This window comes from Lepisma saccharinum, chromosome 2 (assembly GCF_977018435.1).
Source record: "Lepisma saccharinum chromosome 2, izLepSacc3.1, whole genome shotgun sequence".
NCBI classification, from domain to species: domain Eukaryota; kingdom Metazoa; phylum Arthropoda; class Insecta; order Zygentoma; family Lepismatidae; genus Lepisma; species Lepisma saccharinum.
In genome coordinates this window covers 105,517,466-105,542,608 of record NC_139230.1, presented here as the reverse complement: position 1 = coordinate 105,542,608, position 25,143 = coordinate 105,517,466, and the positions used below count along the sequence as shown (strand labels likewise).

The window sequence follows — 25,143 nt, the reverse complement described above, 5'->3', positions numbered from 1 at the left end:
TAAGTTGTTGGTGGTCGGTCATCTGTGATGAAATGAATAGTGCTCTTGCATTTCATGTTTTGAACCATGTCTTACGAGATATAACTAATCTAAAATAAAATAATTGTAATTGTAACTAAATTAGATACTTTTAAAAGCAATAGTAGGCTAATTATAACTGAATTAATTTTTCAAGTGATTAACTTTGAATTATTTTTGAAAAGTAAATTTCCGAACACTGTTGATATCTTAGGCCGTGTCCGAAAGGTGCAAGACCGTACTTGAAGCGAGCATACTTCGAGTCGTGGACTGGAAGTGAAGGTCATTCGGAATGCACTTCGACTGCAGCGCCAAATACGATCAGTAGATGAAATCGAGGACACGTTGGTTTTCCTCGTTTTAAACAGTTGTTTTTCACCACAGAAATCACATAGCATTTGTAAATGTTCTAATACATACATTTCCACACATTAAAAGAACTGCAACAAACAACTTGCTGGCTTTCTACCTCCGCGATTTCAAACAAATGAACAACAAGTCCATTTGTCACGTGACAGAGGCTCCAACTTCGTGTGCTCTACCCTGTGGTCTCGATACCTCGTGAACATGACGCTTTCGAACTGTACTAAGTGACGTCACTTCCGTCAAGATCAAACTTCAAGTATGTACTTTGTACCTTTCGGACAGAGCCTTAATAGTTCAGCATGACTCAGATAAGAATTGTGAGAGAAGTTTTCTAAGATACAATATGGTAATAATTACCATTAGAATAAGATTCAAATCATTCATGAAGTGACTACTAGAACTACACATTCGGGATATACTAATAAATTCAAATTAGTTTCAATGTAGCTTCACTCTCCTTCTTTCTCGTCCTGAAAAAAACAGTATGTCGTTCTCTCAGAGACACGTATGCTTCTTGCTGCCTTAGAATCATCATCCAATTCAGAAAGCAATGAATATCCTAAGATTTTGGGCAAATACTCTTAAAAATTGGAACTAGAAAAAAATTCAAGGAATTTGTGCTACAACTTGACAGACAAGACAAACAAATTATACCATTCCCATTATTTTCAGTTTCTCGAATATACCGTTCTCAATTCCTGACTACTTGCAACCAGATATTAAGAAGTCTTGTAATATAATTTCTTGAGTATATTTTGGACTCTCGATTTCTTGTAAACCATCACCATTCAACCATGTATCTGCAAAATGTGTAAAGTTCAAACAATCCACACAGACGATGTTGATTCCATAGAACAATATCCACAAAGTTCCACGGTATTGGATTGTTAGTCAAATCTGTTGTTCTTTTTACAAATTTCAAGGTATTCTTAGAATACATCAAATACATAGATTCTCAAATGTTCATCTGCAAAAGGAACATATAAAAATATTATTAATATGGTGTATGAGACTATGAACTGAACAAAGATAAGAAAAACACATTTACGTACATTACATTGTTACAACATCAGACAAGTTGAGTTAATAAAAAAATGAATACAACTTAGAGATGTTGTGTAAGTGGATGTGAATATAATTGATATAAACGGCACCGTAATGGTTAATGAAGTGGTCCTGTTATAACAGAGTTATTAAAGGTTTGATTCACGGTATCAGTTCACTTCAGTGACTCAGGTCTACTTTTAGTGCATGCTAAATATGACTCGGACTTCAGTAGCTTATTGAATCAAATATTCGTAACATAACACTAGTCAACAACCATTTTGCAACATCAAAGGTAACATGTGTTCTTAACTAATTCGGATGTGCTGATTTCAGATCTGCAACTGAAATTTTTGTATCACGTAATATTTCAGAGATACACGTGACGTCATATCCGGCATAATGTGGATACGTTATTTACATTTGGATTCAAATTTATATGATTTTGGGCAAAAATGAAAATAAATTTTGCAACAATGTATAAACAAACACACTTATAAAAAGATTTGTTTCTTTTTCTGGCTATGTTTCCATTGTTGACATTCAAAAAGGCTGCTTCTCCCTCCCCCAGAATGAGTTACTGATAAGATAAGGGAGAATGCTCTACAGACTGAAGGGAGTGTGATTTAATGACTTCAGTATTACGTGCTTTGAGGTAGAGAAGTTGTGTTGAAGTTACTTGAGTGATATTGCAATGAAGAAAAACCGATGTGGTTGTGTAAATTTACCAAACAATTTCTGCTATGTGTGCGTGCAGTACACTTTAAAAAGTCAATGCCGAATGTTGACAGAAACGTTGAAACAAGCGTATTATAGCTACTTCGGGTGCAATGTTGGTGACCAAGACAAAGTGTGGGCTCCCCATGTGTGCTGTGTGACTTGTTATTCAACTCTTGTGAGGTGGTTTCGTGGAGACAAAACCTGTGCTATGGCATTTGCGGTGCCAATGGTTTGGCGTGAACCGAATAGCCATGCTGAGGACTGTTACTTCTGCCTAACAAGCATAGCGGGACATTCTAAACGAACAAAATTTAGTATTGTGTACCCCAATATTCCTTCCGCTATGAGACCCATACCACATGGACCTGAACTCCCAATCCCTAGCCCACCCTCACATTTAGAGGAATCTTTTGCAGAAGAAGAAGATCCACCCATCCCGTCCACTTCCAATGATCCAAGCTATTTTCCACAACCAGAGATGGAACCACTCCTTGTCGACCAGTCCAGACTGAATGACTTGGTTAGAGATATGTATCTAACTAAGCAGCAGGCTGAGGTGCTTGGATCTTGACTTCAACAGTGGAATCTGCTGGCTTCCAGAACTAGAATTACCCATTTCAGAAAGAGACATGAACAGTTTTCAGGTTACTTTGAAATGAAAAATTCCCTCTGTGTATGTACAAATATAGACGGTTTAATGGATAAGCTTGGGTTGGTGCACATTCCTGAGGAATGGAGACTGTTCATAGACTCGTCCAAAAGTAGCCTGAAAGCAGTGTTGTTTCACAATGGCAACCAAAAACCATCCATAACTGTCGCACATTCTGTTGAGATGAAGGAAACATATGACAGTATGTTAAATATGATTCAATATAATAAGTACTGCTGGCAGATTTGTGGCGATTGAAAGGTCATTGCCATATTAATGAGACTCCAAGGTGGGTTTACAAAGTATTGTTGTTTCCTTTGCTTGTGGGACAGTAGGGCTACAGAATCACACTACATTGTGAAAAACTGGCCTCCGAGAGAAACCTATATACCAGGGCAACAAAATGTGAAGTATGCTCCATTAGTTAATTCTAACAACATATTGCTTCCTCCTTTGCATATCAAATTAGGCCTCATGAAGAATTTTGTAAAGGCCATGGACAAAGATGGAGATGGTTTTGCATACCTCAGGAGCTTCTTCCCAAAACTAAGTGATGCTAAAGTGAAAGAGGGAATATTCGTTGGCCCCCAAATTCGGAAACTGTTGAGAGATCGCAACTTTGATAGGAAGTTAAGTGTCAAAGAACTAGCTGCCTGGAAGGCTTTTAGTGCAGTGGTGAATGGATTTCTGGGCAATACTAAAGCACCAAACTATACTCAATTAGTTCTGGAACTCCTTGATTCTTATGCAAAGCTTGGATGTCGAATGTCGCTTAAAATTCACTTTCTCCACTCCCACCTGGATTTTTTCCCAAAGAACTTAGGAGCCGTCAGTGATGAACAAGGGGAACGATTCCATCAAGACATTCGCACAATGGAGCAAAGATATCAAGGTAGATGGGATCCTCACATGATGGGCGATTACTGCTGGTTCCTAGTTAGAGATAGTGATAAACATTACAAGAGGAGGAAATAAGGGTAATGCATCCATTGTGATAGCTGTATATTGTGTATATTACATATATACACATACACATATATGTGCGTATTTGTACCTTGATCTTTTTTACATCTTATTGATGATATTTACTCATACAAGTGTAATGACTGCATTCGTAACCTAGTTAAAAATACAAGTCACGTAATATATTTTCGTCGCCTTCACTACAATCATCTTTACCAGTGTAACACAAAAACGTTACGTGTTACGACATTTTTACTATCATTTTCGTGTTCAGGAGGTTCGATTTAGTTAAACTGACCCTTTTTTCCCCGTGTTGCAGAAAAAAAGTTTAAATTTGTTGACTAGTGTAATCAGGACAAATTATGATCTCTCTGAAAATCAATCAATCTTACACACAAATATATGATTGGCCTTGCACTTGTAAAATATGTGAACTAGTAAGCTTTACTAATCTATACTAATTTGTAAATTCTCTGTAAACATGTAAACTATTGTTTGGTAGACGGTTAAGATTTTACTCTTTTAGCTGTTAGGGTGTACTTGTACACTTTAAATATATAAAGCATGAACTTATTTAAAATTATACACTACCATTACAAGGCGTTCAAAATTATGAAAGAAGTAGAAAAGCGAAGACTTTTATACAGGTTACGAAACCGGTTTGTTGACCTGATTCTGTGAAAGAAGATAACAGAACGTTGTCCAGAACTTGTACAAAATTCGGGGATCTCACATAAAATATTTTCCAATCCAACCTAACTTAGCTTAACCTACTAAATGCATTTAACATTTGCGAGCTTTATGAACTGTGTTCAAGTTTTAAAAAAACCTAAAGGAGAAGAATCTTATTCAAAACAGGTCAGAAGCGATTTATTCCAACCATGTACAAGGGCAAAGCTAAACTATAATGAACTACTGATTTGTAGTACAAATTCCGATGTACGTACATTTGAATAGCACCAGTGAAATACGAAAATAATCTCACAGGAACGATAGTGTTGCATTTTGTGCAATATAGATTTAATGCCAGAATATAATTTATATTAAGGTATTTCATGCTCTAGTAATAATCACAAAACTGTAATTATCTGCATTATGCGCAATTTAAAATAACATTCTCTTCTGGTGTTAAAATTGAAAAGAATTATCATCTTCGTTTGTAAGGGAAAATGCGTGCTGCGTTGAAAAGGTAGACAAGTTGAAGCGAGATTCTCACAGAAATTTATCGGAAGGTATTTCCTTAACATATAAATAAATTATACATTCTGCATCCATCACTCTTGCATATTGCAAACGTTTTACTTTTGATGGATTAGGCAACAAGCATTTAAACATGACTTACCTTTCAGTTTGAGTTATTTCCGATGTTCCCTTCTTCCAGCATGTACTGGATTCCTTATTCTCTGGTAACTTGGTTTAACTTTCACGATTTCGAAGCGCTCGCATTGATCATATCGGTAGAAAACATGGAGTGAAATCTCGGCAACAATGTTGTCTAAAATCTCCACGTCGGAGTGTATTGCGACGAAACACCACTTGAAAAATTTTAATGATAAACACTACTTTCTGAAGGAACGAAATGTTTTCATTTTTTCACATAGAATTTCAGATACTTGCGGGAACAGCATGTGATCTTTGTTTCACCACGAAATCTTCCATACTAGTTATAAAAGAAAGAAAATGCACCGGTATTAACAAAACTACCACTTCAGCGCCATCTGTACGCAGCAGTTTGAACATGACGGAGACCTTATATTTTCTGTTATTTACTTAAATTACTTCAATCGTAACAAAATTATAAGGTTCACATGTTCTAGCGAATAAAACAATCTTTTATATCGGAAAATTTCTTCCTTACCGAATCTATATTAGTTGTACGGTTATCCTTATAAATTTGGGTCTCTGCTTTAGCATGGCTTTAGAACCCCCCTAAGGATTAGTACACTATATGCTTTCAATTCCATTTTCTTTGAGGAGGATAGAAACATCTCTGGCAGAGATAAAAATAATTTTCTTTTGCTGGGGATACAATTTTTGTGAGGAGGAAATCCCCGATATCCCCTGTTAAATTGCACCTTGGGTGAATGTGTATGTGTACACAGCAACAAAAGTTGAACTGGTTAGGTTTCTAACTAGTGTATCTTCGGTTGTTCTATTCACGTTCTACTTACCAGAAGTTCTTGTTTCGAGTCAGGTATTGTTTACACGAGCTTTCCTCTGCTTTCGTTCTTTCGCCAATCGAATGTAATCATAGTTTAGTTGAATCTGCGTTAAAGACCTTGAGAGTTAGTCATGAGTTGACTAGTAATTGCTAACGCGGTGGCTCACTACCCTGGCAAACAATCATAAAACTATGAGAATGGGAGAGAAACAGAGCTCGAGACAGAGAAGAGGGGAAGAGAGATCCTGAAGGAGGAAAATAGTGAAATAAGAACTCCAGCTATGAGACACTCCGACTGAAATGAAAAGATAGGGAAGAGAAGGGTGCTAAAATAAGAATGCAAGTGGGAGAATCGAGAGAAATGTAACAAGGGAGAGAAAAGGAAATGTGACAGAGAAGGCGAGAGAGAGAGACAGAGAGAGACAGAGAGAGAGAGAGAGAGAGAGATAGACAGAGAGAAAGGGAAAGAAAGAGAGGGGTAAACACGTGGTCAGCACTTCGAATCTCCTAAATAAGCCTTCATGGCACGGTTGCTGTATGCACGGGGAACTTAACCTTGCCTTACCTCTCTCCATCCACTGCGTGTGTCTTTCATTTCAATCTCTTTGTCCCTTCCTTTCTTTCTATTTTCTCATTGATACGTTTCTCTTGTGTGTCTAATTTATTTTCCTCATTCTCTCTCTCTCATTTCATCTCAAGCTTTCTCGCTTTACTTCTGATCTTTACCTTCATTTAATTTTCTATCCCATCCGTTCTTTTTTGTTTATACACTCTAAATAAAATGCAAGTGAGTTGCCACCAAGGGTGGTGTAACAAAACACATAATCGAGTGATAAAGGCCTGCAAACTTGGTGTGGTTTGACAGCAAATGGCATAAGAAGAACGCTAAACGCGATGATAAACGACACCAATTCGGTAGAAATACCAAAGGAATGCCTTTTCCCATCACAATTGGTGGCTACTTACTTCTTTCTTCTTCTTTTTTTGAGTTTACCTTATCACGCTCTCTCTCTCTTCTATTTCTTTCTGTTTGTTTTCTTTCCCCTTCCCTCTTTTAGTCGATTTTCTTACTCTCTTTATCGCCACCATATCTTCTTGTCTCCTCTCCTATGTTTTTCTTCTTTTCCTCTCTATCTAGCTCTTTCTGTTTCTCTCACTTGGTCTATCTTTTTCAAGCATTTCCTCATTATTCTTTTTTCTCGTTATTTCACTTCTTTCTTTGTACATTATTTTCCTTTTCAAGTTCTGTTTCTCTCCATTTTTCTCTTTGTGCAGGGTCTTATATTAGCCATTTACAATATCTCCGAAATTTACGAACATTTTACTAGTTGTGTTAACAGGCGCAGATCCATGGAGAGGACGATAAGAGCGATCACCCCTTCGGGCTTCCAGGTTTTTGGATTTTGCTATGATGCCTAATATTGTGCAGACTACTCAAATGTTCTGTCTTTTCTGATTCGAAAATATTTTTAAAATTTGATTAAATACACTTTATGCTCATGAGAGTCAAAGCAGACTGGGCATACAGTTTAAATCTGGCTCGGGTGCAATGCGCCTCACAAGGAGGTTTAGTTGATTGAATGATTTTTTACTTCGTTCTTCTAGCACGTTTCGCTAATCGCGAAGATGAGGATGAGTGATGATATGTTGAAATTGATGATGAGACACTCATAAAGAACACGGGATTTGAACCCGGGACCCCTGGCGTTTTAGCTGTGCTGAGGTCGAAAATAGGTGGTTCGAATCCGAGATCCACTAAGAGTACATGTTTTGGTTTGCTATGTTTAATGACTTTACTCCTCACATCTGATCGTCCAGTTTTCCGTGGCAATGGGGGAAATTATAATCCAACATACAATAATAACAATCTATTCCAGCACTGGATCCCTATTTTTGTTAAACAATATTGTTCCCGTTCAGTGAATTCAAGAGGTGGCCCGGGGGGAGAATCCCCTCCGAAATATATAAAGTCCCCGTCCACTGAAAATTTCAGTAACGTGGCAGTGCATTAGGAAAAAGTTAAGAACTTTGGCAAACAGGTTCACTTTGGCTTTCTTTAATTTACTTTAATTTATGGTAGAAAATATTTTTTCTGTTTTTTATCTCATAGTGATAAGCACTGATTCGGTGGGGAGGTCCTCTTTACAATTAAAAGTCAAAATAATGAACGCATTTAAATTATCGTCCGTTTTGAAAAATGCTAAAATATGAAATATGATGGATCTGGATACACGTGAAGGTGTTAACTGAGGGGAACGAGGAGCCACAAAAAGTGTAAATAACTGAAATATGAAGATAGCATTAATACATTTCGAGAATCACACACGTACACAAACGCGCGAGTGCGTTTTACACTTCAAGAGCCCTCGCAGGAGGGGAAGGGGAGGTAAGGTTCACTTGCCCCCCTCCCAGAGATATCTGGAAAAAGTTCATTGGGCATTAAAAGGATTGCGTAAATTCGGTTAGAATGTTTCCTTATTTGGAATAAGGTTTATAATTATAACTTTCTTTACCAACATACGCGTAATTAGATTTATAAACTGATATCAAATGATTACACTTGAAGTAATTACATGCATATATGCGTACTGGAAAATATGAGATCAGTTTTACTTCCTTCCTTCACTACAGGAAGTAACGTAAAAAGATAGAGGTCGAGGAAATAAGCAAACTATTACGCTTTCTTCATTGCCTCACGTATTGTTTCATTGCTTCTGAGGACCAGCTTTTCCTTTTTCGGCCGGGCATCTGTGAAATAAATAATAGGCCTACACCGTGTTTCATAAGTTCCTCCGGGATTTTGACATTTGGCCGTGCAAGGGATTTGCACATTTGCACGTGCCGTTCACATTCGTGTGTTCGCAATAAGATTTTGATATTGAATCCAGGTAAATACATCTTCAGTTGAAAAAGTGAGAATAATAGTTCAATTAATTCTGATTCATTTTCCCAAAACATCACTCTGTATTGAAATAATACAAGATTTTTAATTCAATTATTTATAATTAGGAATGGCAAATCCGAAATAAATAAGGATAATAATTAATGTAGCATGCAATCAGAATTATGTACTAACGCAAGGCTACCATACCTCCCAATATATACTTTTTATTTCAGGGACCCCATGTTAACACGAACTGCACTCAGCACTGAATGGTGAAAGCACGTCCGTCGTTCCCTACTATTGGTAAATACAGAACACGGCCTCCCCGATGGCGTAGTGGCAAGGGGTCCCGTTCCGGGTTCGATACCCTGTGGAGGCACATAGTAGTTTGGATCCAACTTTAAACTTTAGGTCCAGTCCCGATTAGCCTCTCTGTGAACTTACAACAACAATTCAAACAAGGTAAGAGCGCGTTCACAACGTTGCATCTACATAATCATTTGAATTTGATGTACCAATAATTCTTTGAACACGCTTTTGGGAACTTACCTTTTGCGCATACAAGGTTAGTGAAGATCCGCCCTTTTAATTTGACTACCCTCGTTTTCGCTCAGTCGCAAAAAATAGGGTTTCTTACAAGCTGTGTTCGTTCGTAGTGTAGAAAAACGCTATGATAAAACAAACACTACACACAGGATTGTTTGGCTATACAGTAAAACGTAATGCACACATGCTCGCACTCCCGAAAGCAAATGCACAATTCTCCTACTTCAAAACTAAGCGCCAACCCACTTGTGAACAATGATCAGAACAGATATCATAAGCTGCCTTAGTTTGCCGCGAAGAAGGGATCCAAGAAAATAGGATGTCAATTCCGTCTATTCTTTTTGGAAGCAACCATGTTTGACCCTTCCAAAAATAATTTGTCCCCTCGCAGTACTGTTCATCCAGTGGTAGTGTTGCCAACAATTGGAACGCGGACGTTCTTCAATATTTTCAATATCCGCAAAAAATTGTCGAATCAAATTTACAGGTAAAAAATGCAAAAATATAATTTTTAAAAATGCTATTCTGACTTCAAAAATCAATGCAAATAGAATTCCAGACTTTCTTATGGATTTCTTCTGAAATCTGTAATTAAAAATCCTATGGGGATGTGAATATTCCAACCCAAAATTTTAATTTCAATGTAGGGTAACTTCGGTGAATAACGCCAGGCGGGAAACAACGCCATTTCAAAGTTTCAACTCTGAAAGCACGGACGCATGTAAAGTTAAGGGGTGACTCACCGTTTTGCGATAAACAATGGTGCCTGGTAGCATTGCTGATAAGAACGGTTGCCATTGTCGAGCCTTCATTTAAGAGAAACACTTTGAACAGTGTAGACGTTTGAGTTGCGTTTCGAGGAAAAAGGGTCCACATTTTCATCGCGCCGACAAAGATGAGTGTTTTTCTATTGTAGGATTAGATTTTAAATGTTAACACTGTTGTACGTACACAATACGTTTATTACGTAAGAAAATTATGTGTGTACGGTTTTCATGGTCGGTGTCATAAGTTTAGAACAGCTGGTTAAACTGCAATCTGTTGTTTCGGGAAATAACGCCATCATCGTGTCGGGGAATAACGCCAGTCAATTTAAACTCAAATTTAAGGAAATGTTGATTTCGAAAATAGGTTTATCCTTGCTCAGTTACTTTCGATATTTATTCTCGGTTAATTTCATCTTTCAGATGGCGAGAAAATGTAGAAATATACAGGCCAAATGGTCAGTAGATGACTTTAGGCAAGCTATGGCAGGCCTCAAACAAGGAATGAAGATAGCATGTTTTGCACGTTTGTTCCAAATTCCTCGCAGAACTTTGAGGGACTGGGTATCGCGAAAAGACAAAAAAAGAACTTACTACAGTAATTATTTTTCCTAGTACAGTTTAGTAAAGAAAATGTGAATGTTTTATTTGTAATTAAGATAATGTGAATATTTTACTTGTAATTAAGAACATGGCGTTATTACCAGACAGGTCTGGAAATAACGCAATTTTGCATTAACACAGAATTTCTTTTTTTATTGCTTTCATTATAACAGTGCAATCAATATTTTATTATTACACAATATAGGAAAGTTCATTCTCCTAAACATGTAAGTTTCATGTTCCTAACAATAAAAATGTATGAGTTATAGAACAAAATGACCAATTGGTGGCGTTATTCACCGAAGTTACCCTATGTGCGTTTATATGCATACTAAAAAGTAGTTAGTTATATTTTAATTGAGATAAATTTAATGCATAGTTTTTTTTCAACTTTCTAACTTCAAGAGAAAATATATGATTGATTCATTTGCTTTATTTTACTCGCTTCTTGTGCCACTTTTGGCTAATTTGCAAAGATGGGGATGAGTGATGATGATGAAATTGATGAATGAACTCTCACAAACATCCATGCTCAAAAATAACATTTATACTTAGCGAAAATACATCTCTAGTTTTCTGAAATTTATATTTTCTTCTTTGTAATAAGAATATTCTACTAACGTAGAGTAACGTAAAAATAATCAATTAATATCAATTGATTAATGTTCGCTAACGGTTAATTAGGTGATAGTGATATTTACTATTCTGGATAGAGTTTATTTCGACGTTACTATAGCTCTTGTCTACTCTTACTCTCTACATGCTGCAAGAGAAGTGGGGAGCGGCGAATACGCCGCAGACCAACCAGACAACAGCATGAGAGTTACAACGTCGAGGTGAGGAGGTGCTTCGAGCACCTCGTACTATACGCTGCTACTTATCGCGCTGGATTCGTCGCTTCCCTGCTCCCCACTTTCTTTGGCAACATGTAGGGTGTCCGCCGTACGACTGGACAAGAGCTATACACTCTGTGTCCTACTTATCTCTGGAGCAGGCGAACGAAACAAGTAGTGACGCGAGAATGCTCCAACAAAAAACACGCGAGAGAGAAGGGGAGGAAAGCGACTGCAGTTACCAGCCTTCGAGCATAGTGTGCTGTTTCGCTTTGCCCACTAGAATCCCTCTTACTTCTCTGACGCTATGCGCGGCCTTGCTCTAGAGTTAGTTGGGACAGAGTATAGGAAAATGCTTGTTGAATTGATGCAAGCGTGGTCAGCCTTTTCCTTTGCAATTTAAGTTGGTGAGAGTTATTTTCATGGCATTAAAAAAGTCGATTACGGTGCGATTGCCTAAATGCATTCAATAAATGTCACAGGTCGGAATGGCCCTTCAGACGTACATGTGCAAATTGTATAAACCTGGTAAGATATTATGTAACTCAAGCAGACTGGTTTCTAAGGAACACCAAAATTTGCAACAAAACTCACTCGTCGATATTTCAGCGTCAGCTGGAATTTGAAATCTTCCTGGTTCAGCGACTTGTCACTAAAGTTGGCAAATACGTAGCTTATTGGGTGACCCATGGAGGTAGGAAGGGCAGAGGACCTTTGTATGTGCTGCATTCTGGTGTCAAATGTAAAATTGTATTGCGGTTTGCACCTGGAAGTGAACAACTCCGGGGTATATAACTCTGTCTCGGTTATCTCTGGAGCAAGGCCACTCATAGCGGCAGAGAACGGGGAATCGAGTGGACAGGGCGAAGCAGTACTCCCTGCTTGAAGGCTGGTACCTTCAGTCGCCCCCCCCCCCCGCTTCACTCAATACCGCTCGCTCTCACGTGTTCATTGGTGGAGCCGTTTCGTGTCACTACTTGCACAGAGACTAGTTTGCGTTCTCTAGCTCCAGAGATACCGGAGACAGGGTATAGTGACAAACAGCCTCTTAGTTGTGATTTTTATGCAAAACGCACAGCAATTATGTTCAACACGGTCGATGAACAACGGGAGAGCCACTGCTACCAATTCCCTACAATTTCCTAGAAAAGTTATCAAACTTGTTTGTGCCTTCAATGTATACGTAATTTAAATATATATAATACATGTGTGTTCGCGTGCTAATGCGTGTCGCCAGATGAAAGAACACGAACAGGTAGGGGAGATGTAAAATTTGTTTCGTGGCAGATGGCGTGACTTAGTTGCCCGTTTCTCCACTAGGAGGCAGTAGTATGCAAACATACCTTTTACAGTGAACAGAGAGATTTTTCTGTCCTACAATTTGTTAAAACCGAGGCAACGTGGCTTTTGAACCAAGTATCGTGCAGACTGGAGTAGAAAATTAGAGGAAACTGGCTGTTCGTGGATTGCAAAACGAACAGGCAGGCTGAGGCTATCGCCTGAGACTGTTTATCGCACACGAGCATGATTACACAATCAACATGAATCAACATCAACGTTTGTCGAGTAACCAAGGGAGAATATATCCAACATTGGATACTAAGTCTCTTCACTCACATGCTCTCATCCGCGTGGGTGAGTTGACCTCTGAGCAACCGACTTCCGAAATACACTCCACATCATAAATAATTAGAAAGGGTCGAAATTAAGCAACCCAGTCGAGTATTCAATATGGTGCTTCTGTCCTTTCGCTCCATGAAATAATGTGATTCCTATATTGAAGTGTAAAAAAAATCGTGAAAACACAAAAACGACAGCCAAAACGTAAAAGCACAACGATCAGGTCAGGTTAAAGGATGTAATTGGTGGACCAAGAAACGCGTCAGCACGGATAATCTGCACTTCGGTTCTGCTGTTCTGGTGTGAATTATTGTGGTAACCAAAATTAGGAAATTATCCGAAATTTTGTCAACTTACCTTACCACACCTCCCCCCAAATTTAAAGAAAGAACTTGACAACAGCGTTATAAAAATTCATATGTGACTACTCCACGGATCATGGAATATGCTGTATCCTTCATTCTCTCTTTCTTGTTTTTTTATTACCAGTTTCATGGATCGGAGACACATTAAAATCGGATATTTTGTGTTTCGCATGGTTCATACTTACCAATTGTGTATAGCGGAACATAGTTCAAGGTGCCATTATGCTTTTTACACGAAAACGAACACTTTTTCTACTAAAATTAGCCATTTTTCTAAGTGCTACCGAACGCACGTCACGGTGCGATATCGCTTGCTTTGTGAATGATAACGCTTCTTGCGTTTTCAAATATCAGTATTTCCAAATCTATTATGCAAGATAATGGTTATGTTCCACGAATTATTGGGTTTTTGAAATTATACTTTCACGAAACATGTACAGTTAGGCAGGTTAGGGTAGGTTAGGTTAGGTTAACATAGTAAAATTTGAGAGATTAACTTACCATCATAGCATATTTTGGATCTTTATTCCATGACACATCGTTACATGTTTTGAAGTTACATGTACTGCATGGTACCGGCTTGTTTGAAAAATGCGTGCATTCTTGTCTTCGGTGGGAAATTGTCCTTAAATAGGTGCTCTGCTAGGTAGCTGCCACATTTTGCACAATCAACTCCTTCCTTCACTATGCCGTGTTGAATTGTAAAATCCAAGGGATTTTCTACACCCGATAATAACTTCACGTCACATCCAGGACATGCCGTTTTCTCGTAAAAATAGGGTGCGTTTGGAAACCCTTCTTCCACTGGCGAGCCCGCGTGACTTTCGACGCTCGAGCCATCTGCAGGTACATAATGGAAACAACGGCATAATGTTGTGGCTTTACACAAAAGGCAAGATCATTACATCAAAAGTGATTATTTCTTGTTCTGCTGCATTCTGCGGTGAAGTTTTCAGTTTCCGCAGCATTTCGTACTCTGCAGAAACGAGATTTCGTAAATACTTTTCTTAGTAGAAATGAAGAAATGTGTCTCCGATGCATGAAACTGTTACAGTTTTTTTGTATAGTTCTCAAACAGAGTGAATGAAATAAAAAATGAATTAGAAGGAGGAATTATACGTTTATCGCCAATGAGAAACTATGTAGTTATTATTACTTTTTTAGAATTTAAACTCCGTTATTCTTCACAAAGCATTTTGCAATTTGCGATATGATACGACAGTGATTTTACACTTATTACATTACCTGTTATTACAGTGCATTTCACACCTATTTTTATGCATATGCCAACTCTCAAATTACCCCTAACTCTATGTGTGACACACCAACGCCATGCGTAAGTTGTATTTCCTAATATAAAATGCCTGTGTTCGGAAACTATTGGTGAACACTGTAGTACAAATGCAATGATATTACGCGACCTCTGGTTGTAACTAGAACCCCAAAACAATGGTTGAAATGAGTCTACAGCTCGTTCGGCTACAGAGGCTGCAAAATTATACAATAAAATAAAATAAAAAAATGAGGTGACTTAAGCTTTATGCAGACTATAAATTTGTTAGCACTAGAGTTTAAAGTAACACAAATTGTGATGTAATTCTTAATAGAAATTAGAAATAATTATTTTGATATTTTTATTTATATCTATTGTAGACATAACTATAGGGTAATTTCTATTTCTTCTTTGTTTATTTTATGTTCCTTCTCTACCTATTTAGGTTAATCGTTACACTGATATGAATGGTGATTTGGTGAAATGGGATTTTCGACTACATAATTGTACGTACATCCATGCCTAATCCAGAGTTCTAACTTTTGCCTTCGTAGTCCGTTGCGCTGACCACTTCTCCAAGAAAGCTAGCCACGCTAAAGGGCAGTGTAGTTTTACACATATACATAAGTAAAGCATATTAATTACTACTAATTTAGTTATTTTTTTAGGAGGAATTCTGTTGAACAATTGTGGGAAGATTGCCTCACGCTATTGGAGTGGTGGAGATGGGTACGTTATGTACGTACAACAGTATGTGTACCACTATCTCATGTATGTACTTTTTCAAATATAAATAAATATTTTTTACATATTTAACTTAATGTATTTGTTGTTAGATAATAAGTATTGTTAATAAATTACGTATTGTATAATTGTATATGCTAATTACATTCTCAAATCTTTGTATGAATATTTGTCCTTAACTCAAGAACAGACCATTCGAGTACCTGATTCTGTTGACCATCTTTGCAAACTGTGTTGCCTTGGCCGTCTATACCCCTTACCCAAATAGTGATTCCAATAGCACAAACGCTTACTTGGTAAGTTTCAAGAATATTTTATATTTCTTAGAATGTCTATTGTACATAAATTTACTTAATTTTCTTAACAAAATGCTTTTTCTTTAGCATGTGAAATTCAGGTGACGTACTTCTTGAAATAAATTGTTACATTAATTCGAATATGAAATTACTTTTACTTCTTTATAACTAAATTAAATAGAGTATATATTTGCATGCTTTTGTGTATAACTTTCCTTGAAAGCATTTATATTGTAGTTTTATGAAACGAAGAAATAGCCAAAAAGTAGTAACACTCACTCTAAGAGGCGTAGCAAGGGGTGGGCGAAGTGGGCGACCCCCCGGTGTCTCGCGCCTGAAGGGTCCTCGCGTCCCAATGGATCGACACGAAATATGTAATATATAGAAGTGAGAAAAACAGATGGAAAAGGCTAATTTTTGTGGGCAATAAAATTAAAACATTCTGTTTTTATCTAACTTTAATTCTAGTTTAACGTTATAATTTGAATTAATACGTCAAATCAGAAGCGTAGCATACAGGCAGGGGCCTAAGCCTCTGACTAAAAGTAAAAATTATTGTGGTATTTCTCAAGTGACACATTTACGCAAGAATTGATGGTAACTTGCTTGGATATTTTTATCCATTTATTCTTATATTGAATAACAATAACTTTGTCTTGTTTCTCCTTCTTTCTCTTGACCTTGCACTCCCGATTTTAATAAGTTAACAATAAAGCACCTCCAACTGCCACGAAGCAAGTGTGAGGCATTTAAATGTTTTCGTTGTTTTCAACTCAAGGAGGGCATGGATAATATTAGCAGTTCTTCCTTCCTTCGTACAGCTTCACATGCAGCGATTACCCTCTGTAACGAGTACAATGATAATTTTTTTCTCCAAATTTTCTGATCAAGTTACAAATTTCAGGAATGTGCTTCAATCTGAAATCAACTCAATAACATCCATCAGTGCTTCGTCAAAATTTCTTCTCCTTGATAATTCTGCGCTAGGTTCCAGAGTTATCTGTATATCTTGTACCGTCTTCTGTTTGTTTCTTACTCTTCCAGTAATGGACACGACAGAAGAGCTACCTTTCCCAAAATGGAAACTTTCCAAGAACTCCTGAAATCCAGTGTATAGTAGTAGTATGATTCAGGTCAAATTTAGCGCACACAGTATTCTCATTGTGCAACGTGCACGGCAAGATCTATTGATGTGATGAAGTAATAGTGTCATTCGCAGCGCAGAAGTCAGCTTTGTGTTAAGAGGGGCGGGGGAAGGGATAAGTAAGTATTTGTCTTTTCTTCTTTTGAATACACAAATGCCAAGGAATGATTAGTTGTAATCCATACAAATTCACAGATACAGGTTCGATTAGTATAACTAGTGATGTAAGTGTAGCCTCAACTAGGGATTTAAAGTAATTACTTAAATTTCTTTTAAGAACCTTACTGAACATGAGGAACTCACATTTGTTTCTTGCGGGCTCGTATTTGACGATTTTGTTAAACCACTGCGTCAAAAATTTAGAACTTCAATAACATTTCAGATGTATACAACAAAATGAGATTCACAATATTATCATAAACGTCCTAAAATTCAAACTTAACCCTCCGTTGGTATACGTGTTTCAGAGTAACGCGGTTGTTATACGTGTGAGCGTGGAGCTCACATATTAGTTTCATGTCTTTTGGCATTTTTCGAATATCGTTATACATTTATCACATAAAAAAATAAAATGTATATCACAGCTAAGGGGCTGTTTGTCACTATACCCTGTCTCGGTTATCTCTGGAGCAAGCGAAATCCGACCTAGAGGGCGGCGCCAAAAAAAATTGACCTCGTGGGCAGGATCCATATATTGATAAATTATAGTGGGCAGATACAAAGCATAGGCCTAGATGATTTTCACTAACATGCATTCTCTCTCTCCCTCTACCCCTCTTCTCCCCTAACTTCCTTTGTATTTCTTTTCCCATTTCTTTTTGCTGCTGTACATTTTCTTATTTATCCTCTGCTTGTGTTCCCCCCTTTCTATCTCTTTCTCACACACACATGAGCGTGCGTATAATATTTTCATAAATTATTTTAATCAAATTTCTCAACTGAATTCTCTCCAATAACTCCACACTAGAAAAAGGTGGCGAAGGGACTCGATGCTTGGCAGGTCTTGATTCAGGCCCGAAGGCAGGATTTGATTTCCAAGGGGACGGGAGCTCATCCTTAATCAGAAGCCGCAATTTAAAAACGAAGAATTTGGGAGGTTAGAAGCCCTGAAGATGAATTTCTCGCTATATTACAACATATTACAGAAGATTGTTTAATCCTGCTAAGGAAGTAAAATCAATTTTCACTATACATGATTTAAATTAGTTATTTCTAGGATTCAGGAGGGGGCTTCATCCCCCTTATCCGTCCATGTGGTAATGAGCCTGTCTCGACTCCTCAAAGAACTGTTGCTGCTCAGCGTTTTCATCTCTCTATTATTTCTTCTTTGTATCCTGTGTCAGTCTTGCTTGACATAATCTCCCTACTTCTCTCTCATTTAGGTCCCCTTTTCTTTCTTTGTGTCTGACTGACCATGCTTTCAACTACTCACTGTGTACTTCCCTTTGTGTAGTGGATATATTATATTGTGTTATCCCTTCAAGTTAAGAATAAATTTTCCACATAGCCTACTACTTCATTAGGTGAACGTACATATAACAGCAGGGTTGTACCACAGATAAGTTAATTTATTAACTTATCTATGGTTGTACTGTTTAATTCATGCGAAAGTTATGAAACTTGTAGATTAATTTATTTACAAATGTAAAAGGCAGCGAAAGTTATTATGTTACAAGAAGTTTATAAATGTGAAATCAGCGCCGTAGGCTTCGCGCTACATGGAGGGAAGCCGCCTAGTAGCAAAAATATTTGAAACGTAATTTTAGCATAACCTGTGGAGGCACATAATGGTTCGGATTCCACTTTAAACTGCAGGCCCATTACTTAAAACAAGAACTCAAGAAACTCAAATGTAAATTTAGCGTTTTATATTCGGGAAAGCAAGTTATACTAAATTCGACTTTACAGCGCAAGTTTCAACTACCCTCTGATATTTGCCACTACTATTAACGTTCCTTACAAAACGAAATATATCGTTTCTTCTTTTTATTCAAGACACATGTTATGTGTACATTATATATGCATTTTAGGATGGCGACAGAAGGTATGTAAACACCAACAACAGTGAAGATTTGTTTTCTACATAATTCAAATGAATGAGCTTGAATATCTAGTTATAATATTGATAGTTTTTAATTGGAAAGAGTGTTGGTTCCTGAATGACCTTTTTACTTAGCTCACAGGAGTTTTCCAAATTACTAAGTGCGTATGAATCTTTGCATTTAATTAATGCCTCAATGTGAAAGTTTTAAAACACACATGGAACGCACATTTTTATATCATTCTATATTAAACATTCCCAGCATAAAAACGATAATGTTCACACAAGATATCACTGAAAAATGGTACAAATAAAGGAACTTGCTCAAAATGAATATTTAAAAAATCTATACCATTACAGAAGCGACCACTTCCTGAAGTAAATCTTCATGTGGCCAAAAGAGATGCTCGATAGGGTTCAATAGAAATATGCTTAGCGCTTGGGAGAACAGATACTTTTAAATACTGTATTGTGGACATTAATTTAGACACAAAATGCCGTCACATTTGATCATGGTAGTTACGTAGCAATTCTTCTCTTGTTCATAGCGCTTTGAAACTATTTGAAAAAGTTACATTTATTAACAATTATCACATCACCATAGGCGCGATTTTATTGGGAAAAACACTTTCTGCCCTACAAATTCCTCAAGAAGTAGGCTATGTACATTTTATATATAATGAAAATGTTCTCAATCTTGCCCCCTCCCCCAAATGTTTATATGAAGTTGCCACCCTCTGATTATTATCATACTATCGAAGTAAAGCACCCAATACCCAAAACGCTAGAATAAGGAAGCCTCGAAGTTATTTTTCATTCCAGATGGAAGTAACGTGTTTATATTTACGGGCTTGGTTGTTTAAAGATACGCGCACTTTGGCTGTAACCAAATATTGCACTACTTTTAGCCATAGAAGTATTAACTAGATCATGTTTCAAGTTTTAAATAAGAGATAAATGAACATATTTTGTAACGATTTTCATTTTCTTAGTCAGTAATGTAAATCCAAAAACAGTGAATGAGCGAAACTTCTTAGAGGATAATTTGTGACTCTTTCTAGAGGGAACAATATTCATAAGAAAAATGTGCACGGAGTCAAGACAATAACTTACTTTTTTCTTATCGAAGCATTCATATTTTCCTAAACAATTTCGCCTTCAATTTGTTTGGGCGGGCAATCGGGTGGGCAGAGGAATTTTTTGGTGGGCGCTTGCCCACCCTCGCCCACCCAGCTCTTCGACAGAATAGGTATGAATATCAACAAGTATATTGCCTAACATATACAGGGTGTCTCATGTAACATTGCGACCTGAAATATTTCGTGAACAACAACAAATATTGAAAAACTGCTTTCGCAGATATATAGGTATGAGAGGGGCTAATAAAATTAGTGGGCACAATATATTCAACTACGTAAGGAATTACGATTTTCAACACAAACTTAGTTCTTTGTAATGGAAACACCATTTTATTTTCAGCTCATTTGAAAGTACGGAAAAAATTATTAGGAATGGCGTTTGTTACATTGAAATACGTTAAATAGTTAGTTCTCAAGTAATTGTAACCTGAAGTTGACGCTTGAAACAAACATTCTCACAAATTGATTAGTGTCTCGTAACATACGTACCCCCCATTTTGAAGCCATTCGTGTATCGTAACAAACATGTTACTCTTCTGCATACTATGTATTGTGCGTAGGAAAGTTGTTACGTTCCAACAACTGCGGGTTACAATAAAAGGTGTAGTTTGTACATAAGTAAGCTTTGACAAATTATCTAGAAGGTTCTGATACATCTTTCTGAGTTAATAAATAACTGTTAATTAGAAAGTGTAAATTTTAAACATTCCGTGTGACGCACAACGGGGAGAGGCGAAAGGGATGGCATGAGACTCTCATGCAAATTTACGTAGGTGTTAACCCTTTCCCCACCTCGCCGCCGTGAGCACTATAATTTGTTCATAAAAAACAACCAGTACAATAATATTTATACAAATATTGAATTCATTATTTCTGCGTTGTTACAAGAAAGATGATTAAATGATTGTGAACATTATAAGTATATACTTTTGCTTCTTGTTGTATTTACAGTTCCGTCTTAGTTATTAGAGGCCTCTACTATTTGTTTTACTTATCCCATGCGCAAACACTAACTAAGTCCCGGCGCCTTCCGTTGGGGCCCTTATTCACTGCACTCTCACCTGCATATTCCTTCGAACCTAGTCCAGTCCTCTTCTTTGACACACTTTCCTTCGCCGGCTTCTTTCTTCCGCACTAATGTATATATATTCCACTCCTTTTCTGGTCTTTAGTTCAATTTCGCACATGAAGAAAAATTCTTATCCGCACTATTTGCACAATGCACACTCGCACACTCTCTACAGGCTGTTTTACTATGTCCTTCTACTCCGACATACTATTTCTTTCTTGTGTCCTTTTGTAACCTCTCTCTTCGAAGATAGAAAAAAAACATAAAAAAAAACTCCCCCTTCTCCCTCCTGGGGTGGTTCTTGGACTGACCGGCAGAGGGGGTGTCCACAAGAGTCCTTTTTGGTCAGTCACTCGAGGTGCTGCCCTCTTGCGTATTTTGTTACACTACATGTTGAAATTCCACATCAATCTGCCCGTAATCTGTCGTGGACCGTATATGAGGGTACACTGATAGTATTGGACCTCAATTAATCCTTAACTATAACCCAAATAGCCCAGGAGAATAGGAATAGATTAATATTTAATATAAACCCAAGAATATATATATATATATATATATATATATATATAAAATTAAAATACAAAATTTCTACCTTCTCGCCAGAGTCCTCCTTGACTGGATCACTTATACTCCAGAGAAGAGTGCAAACTACACACGAAACACATACAAAAAATAATATGTATATTATTATTGAAAAGAAATACTAAGCTGGTGGTTGCCTCACATTCCGCCATCAGTTACATACATAAATGTTAGTACATTAACATCTTTCTAATTTCTGATTGGCGTTTATTTATTTACGTCATCATTTTTAGTACGTTGGAATAATCAACTCTTCTCGTTTGGTCATGACAAATCTTTAAGTTTTCAACTTTGAAACTTTGCAGCTTATACATTTTTTCCTTCAAATTGATTTATCAAATTCATCAAATAAAGCAAGGGCGTAACAAAGTGCACTAATTAACAAGACGTTTGTGATAGTGTACGTACGTCAGAACTGTTGCTCAAAAAAATAATGTTTTCATACTCTGAAAAGGCCGGGATGATACTTATTTGTGGCGAGTGTAGGTAAAATGCAGCACATACGTGCGGGCTGTATGCGCGACGGCATTTGCGCTCGGCTCTGCCGACAGGCATAGTGAAGGATGCGCCTTCAGGTTGCAATTACTTGAGAACTACTTGACGTATTACAATGTAACAGACGCCATCCTTAATGATTTTTTCCGTACTTTCAAATGAGCTGAAAATAAAATGGGGTTTCCATTAAAGAAAACCTAAGTTTGTGTTGAAAATCGTACTTCCTTACGTAGTTGAACGTATTGTGTCCACTAATTTCATGAGCCCCTCTCATACCTATATATCTGCGAAAGCAGTTTTTCAATATTTGTTGTTGTTCACGAAATATTTCAGGTCGCAATGTTAGATGAGACACCCTGTATATCACTTACATGTTAAAATTTATCTTATTTATTACATAGTATCAAATTATATTATTTTTTTGCAACATTACTTATTACCTAATGTGAGAGACAATTTATGACGGAAAACACAATTTTTATAATTTCATTTGAAATTTACTTTTAATGTTAACTAATTTGCACAACATTAGTAATAAATTCAAATGTATTACGTGTTGACGAGAGAGATATACATTCTACTTCGTAGTTTCATCCCGGCCAATATATTTAGGGTAAAGAACACGTAAAAATAGGATCATCTTCACAAGGAGTTTGATTTTCGCTTTTCAATATCTCCACAACAACACTATCATCTCTGCCCTTAGAATCAAACACCCTGCCCAGGTCTTCTCTTTTTTGTCATCACTCGGTTCAACAAGCAATGATCGGAACTGCCGTTGTTCATTCGTAACGAAAATCAGGTTTCAAAGTTCACTTAGCCAGAAATAATGACAGTAATAAGTGAATTAAGTCAAGTGAAATAATTACCGAAGAATCAAAACAGAAAACAGTAATACAACACGAATTTAGTGCACAGAAAAATAAAATATAGGTGAAAAATATTCTTACGCGGTTAGTATACGTGTGAGCGTGGCGCTCACAAAACACGGACTGTCATGAAAATTACATGTCTGGACAGACAACAACAACAACGCCACAACCTATAAGTAGCGCCATCTTGTCATAGACATTCCAAAATACAGCTACACAAGACCAGAAAGTGATATCATTATCTGGGCCTGAAAAACTTACAATTATATCCCAGGGTGAACGCTGCGCTCACACGAGTACCAATGTGCAACAGTACAGTTAATGTGCAACAAAGTCAAAATAAAAAGATTCTCTCGGGCAATCGACTAGGTTAGTTGCGGAAAATACTCCAAGCTTTCGAGAGATAACGTCACTCTCATCTTCAGGGTAGAAGTTCTGGATAATAAACCTTGTCCTGTCTGTATTTTCTTGGCGTTTTTATTAATAGTTTTGGAGTATCGGGTGTGGCCCATGACTCGTATGTATGTTATGTGTTGAGAGTATGTTTGGTCATCGATCTTTCTCCTTCTGATTGTGTGGCTTGCGGAGTTATTTTTCAGTTGCTTCTAAGTGTGTTATGGTCTGGGCATTGCATGAGTATGTATTTTTGCTGGGCGTCTGGCGATGTACTGCACTGTGGGATTTGTGTGAATTGGGATGTCTTGCCAGAACTTGTAGATGGTATACCTCATGTGGTTGTACAGGCATGTCATCTCCAGATCTTCGTGGAGTTGTGTTACTTGTGTTGATCTTTCATGTCCAGAGATCATTCTGCACACTTTGTTCAGTATGATTTGTAGTTTGTACAGGTGAGAACTTGCGGCGTGGGCCCACACCGGAGCTGCGTATGTCAGGGCTAGTCTAATCATAGTATGGTAGATTCTCACCCGTGTCTCTGTTGTTAGGGCACTGCTTTTGAAGATGGGGTGAAGAGCAAGTGCTCTGCATTGGCCTCTTTTTCTTGTTTCTTGGAGATGTTGTCGGAAAGTTAGTCCAGTGTCGAGTGTCACTCCCAGGTACTTGGTGGTTGGCTTCTTTGGGATGTCATTTCCATGTAGCTGCAGTAGGTGTGGTGGGTGTCCTTGGTCTTCTTTTAGTGAATAGGATGACCTCATTTTTTGATGCGTTGACTTGGATACGCCATTTGGTTGTCCAGGCTTGCAGTTTTTTTAACTGTGTTTGCATAGTGGGGTATAACCAACTGATGTTCTTGCTGCTAGTGTAGTAGACGACGTCGTCGGCGTATGTCGTTTGATGGCACTGTCCTATTTGGGGCATATCTGAAGTATACGCTGAGAACATGAGTGAGGAGAGTGTCGATCCCTGTGGTACTCCTGCTCTGATGGTCTTGGTTCCTGACTTACATCCGGCAAAGGTGACTTAGAACTTTCTTTGTTGGAGGTATGATGTTAATACTTTATTGGCCCAGTCCGGTATTCATTCTGGATGAGCTTGTAGAGTAGTCCTTGGGTCCATATTATATCGAAAGCCTTCTCAATGTCCAGGAACACTGCCAAGGTATGTTCTTTGTTGTTATATGCGGTGGTGATGTGGTCTATGAGTCGTACTAGTTGTATGGTGGTTGAGTGTTATGGTCGAAATCTGTACTGATGATCTGGTATGATGTTGAGGACTGTCGTGATGTTCCTCAGTCTATGTAGAAGAGCTTACTGAGGTGACTGTGTAGGCTTATCGGACGGTAGTTTTGTGGGAAGATCCTGTATTTGCCTGGCTTGGAGATCATTATTACCTTGGCAGTCTTCCAGCTTGATGATATGTGTCCTGTGAGGAGTATTGTGTTGAATAACTTTGTTGTCTGCACCATTGTCTTCCTGGGGAGGAGTTTCAGCTGTTGAGTGTCGATCATATCCGGGCCTGCTGCTTTCCTGGAGGGCAGTTTGCGGATGATC

The 25,143-nt window shown here is 37.6% G+C and overlaps 1 protein-coding gene across 5 annotated transcripts in view; it reads left to right on the top strand.

The window, feature by feature from the left end:
- Positions 1-25,143, top strand: part of Ca-alpha1D (Ca[2+]-channel protein alpha[[1]] subunit D) — a 1,588,055-nt gene that overhangs the window by 158,217 nt on the left and 1,404,695 nt on the right. For all 5 annotated transcript variants that reach the window (XM_083117527.1, XM_083117525.1, XM_083117526.1 and 2 more), the window contains exon 3: positions 15,744-15,849. In XM_083117527.1, coding sequence (XP_082973653.1) covers positions 15,744-15,849 — 106 coding nt within the window. The remainder of the gene's footprint in view (positions 1-15,743; positions 15,850-25,143) is intronic.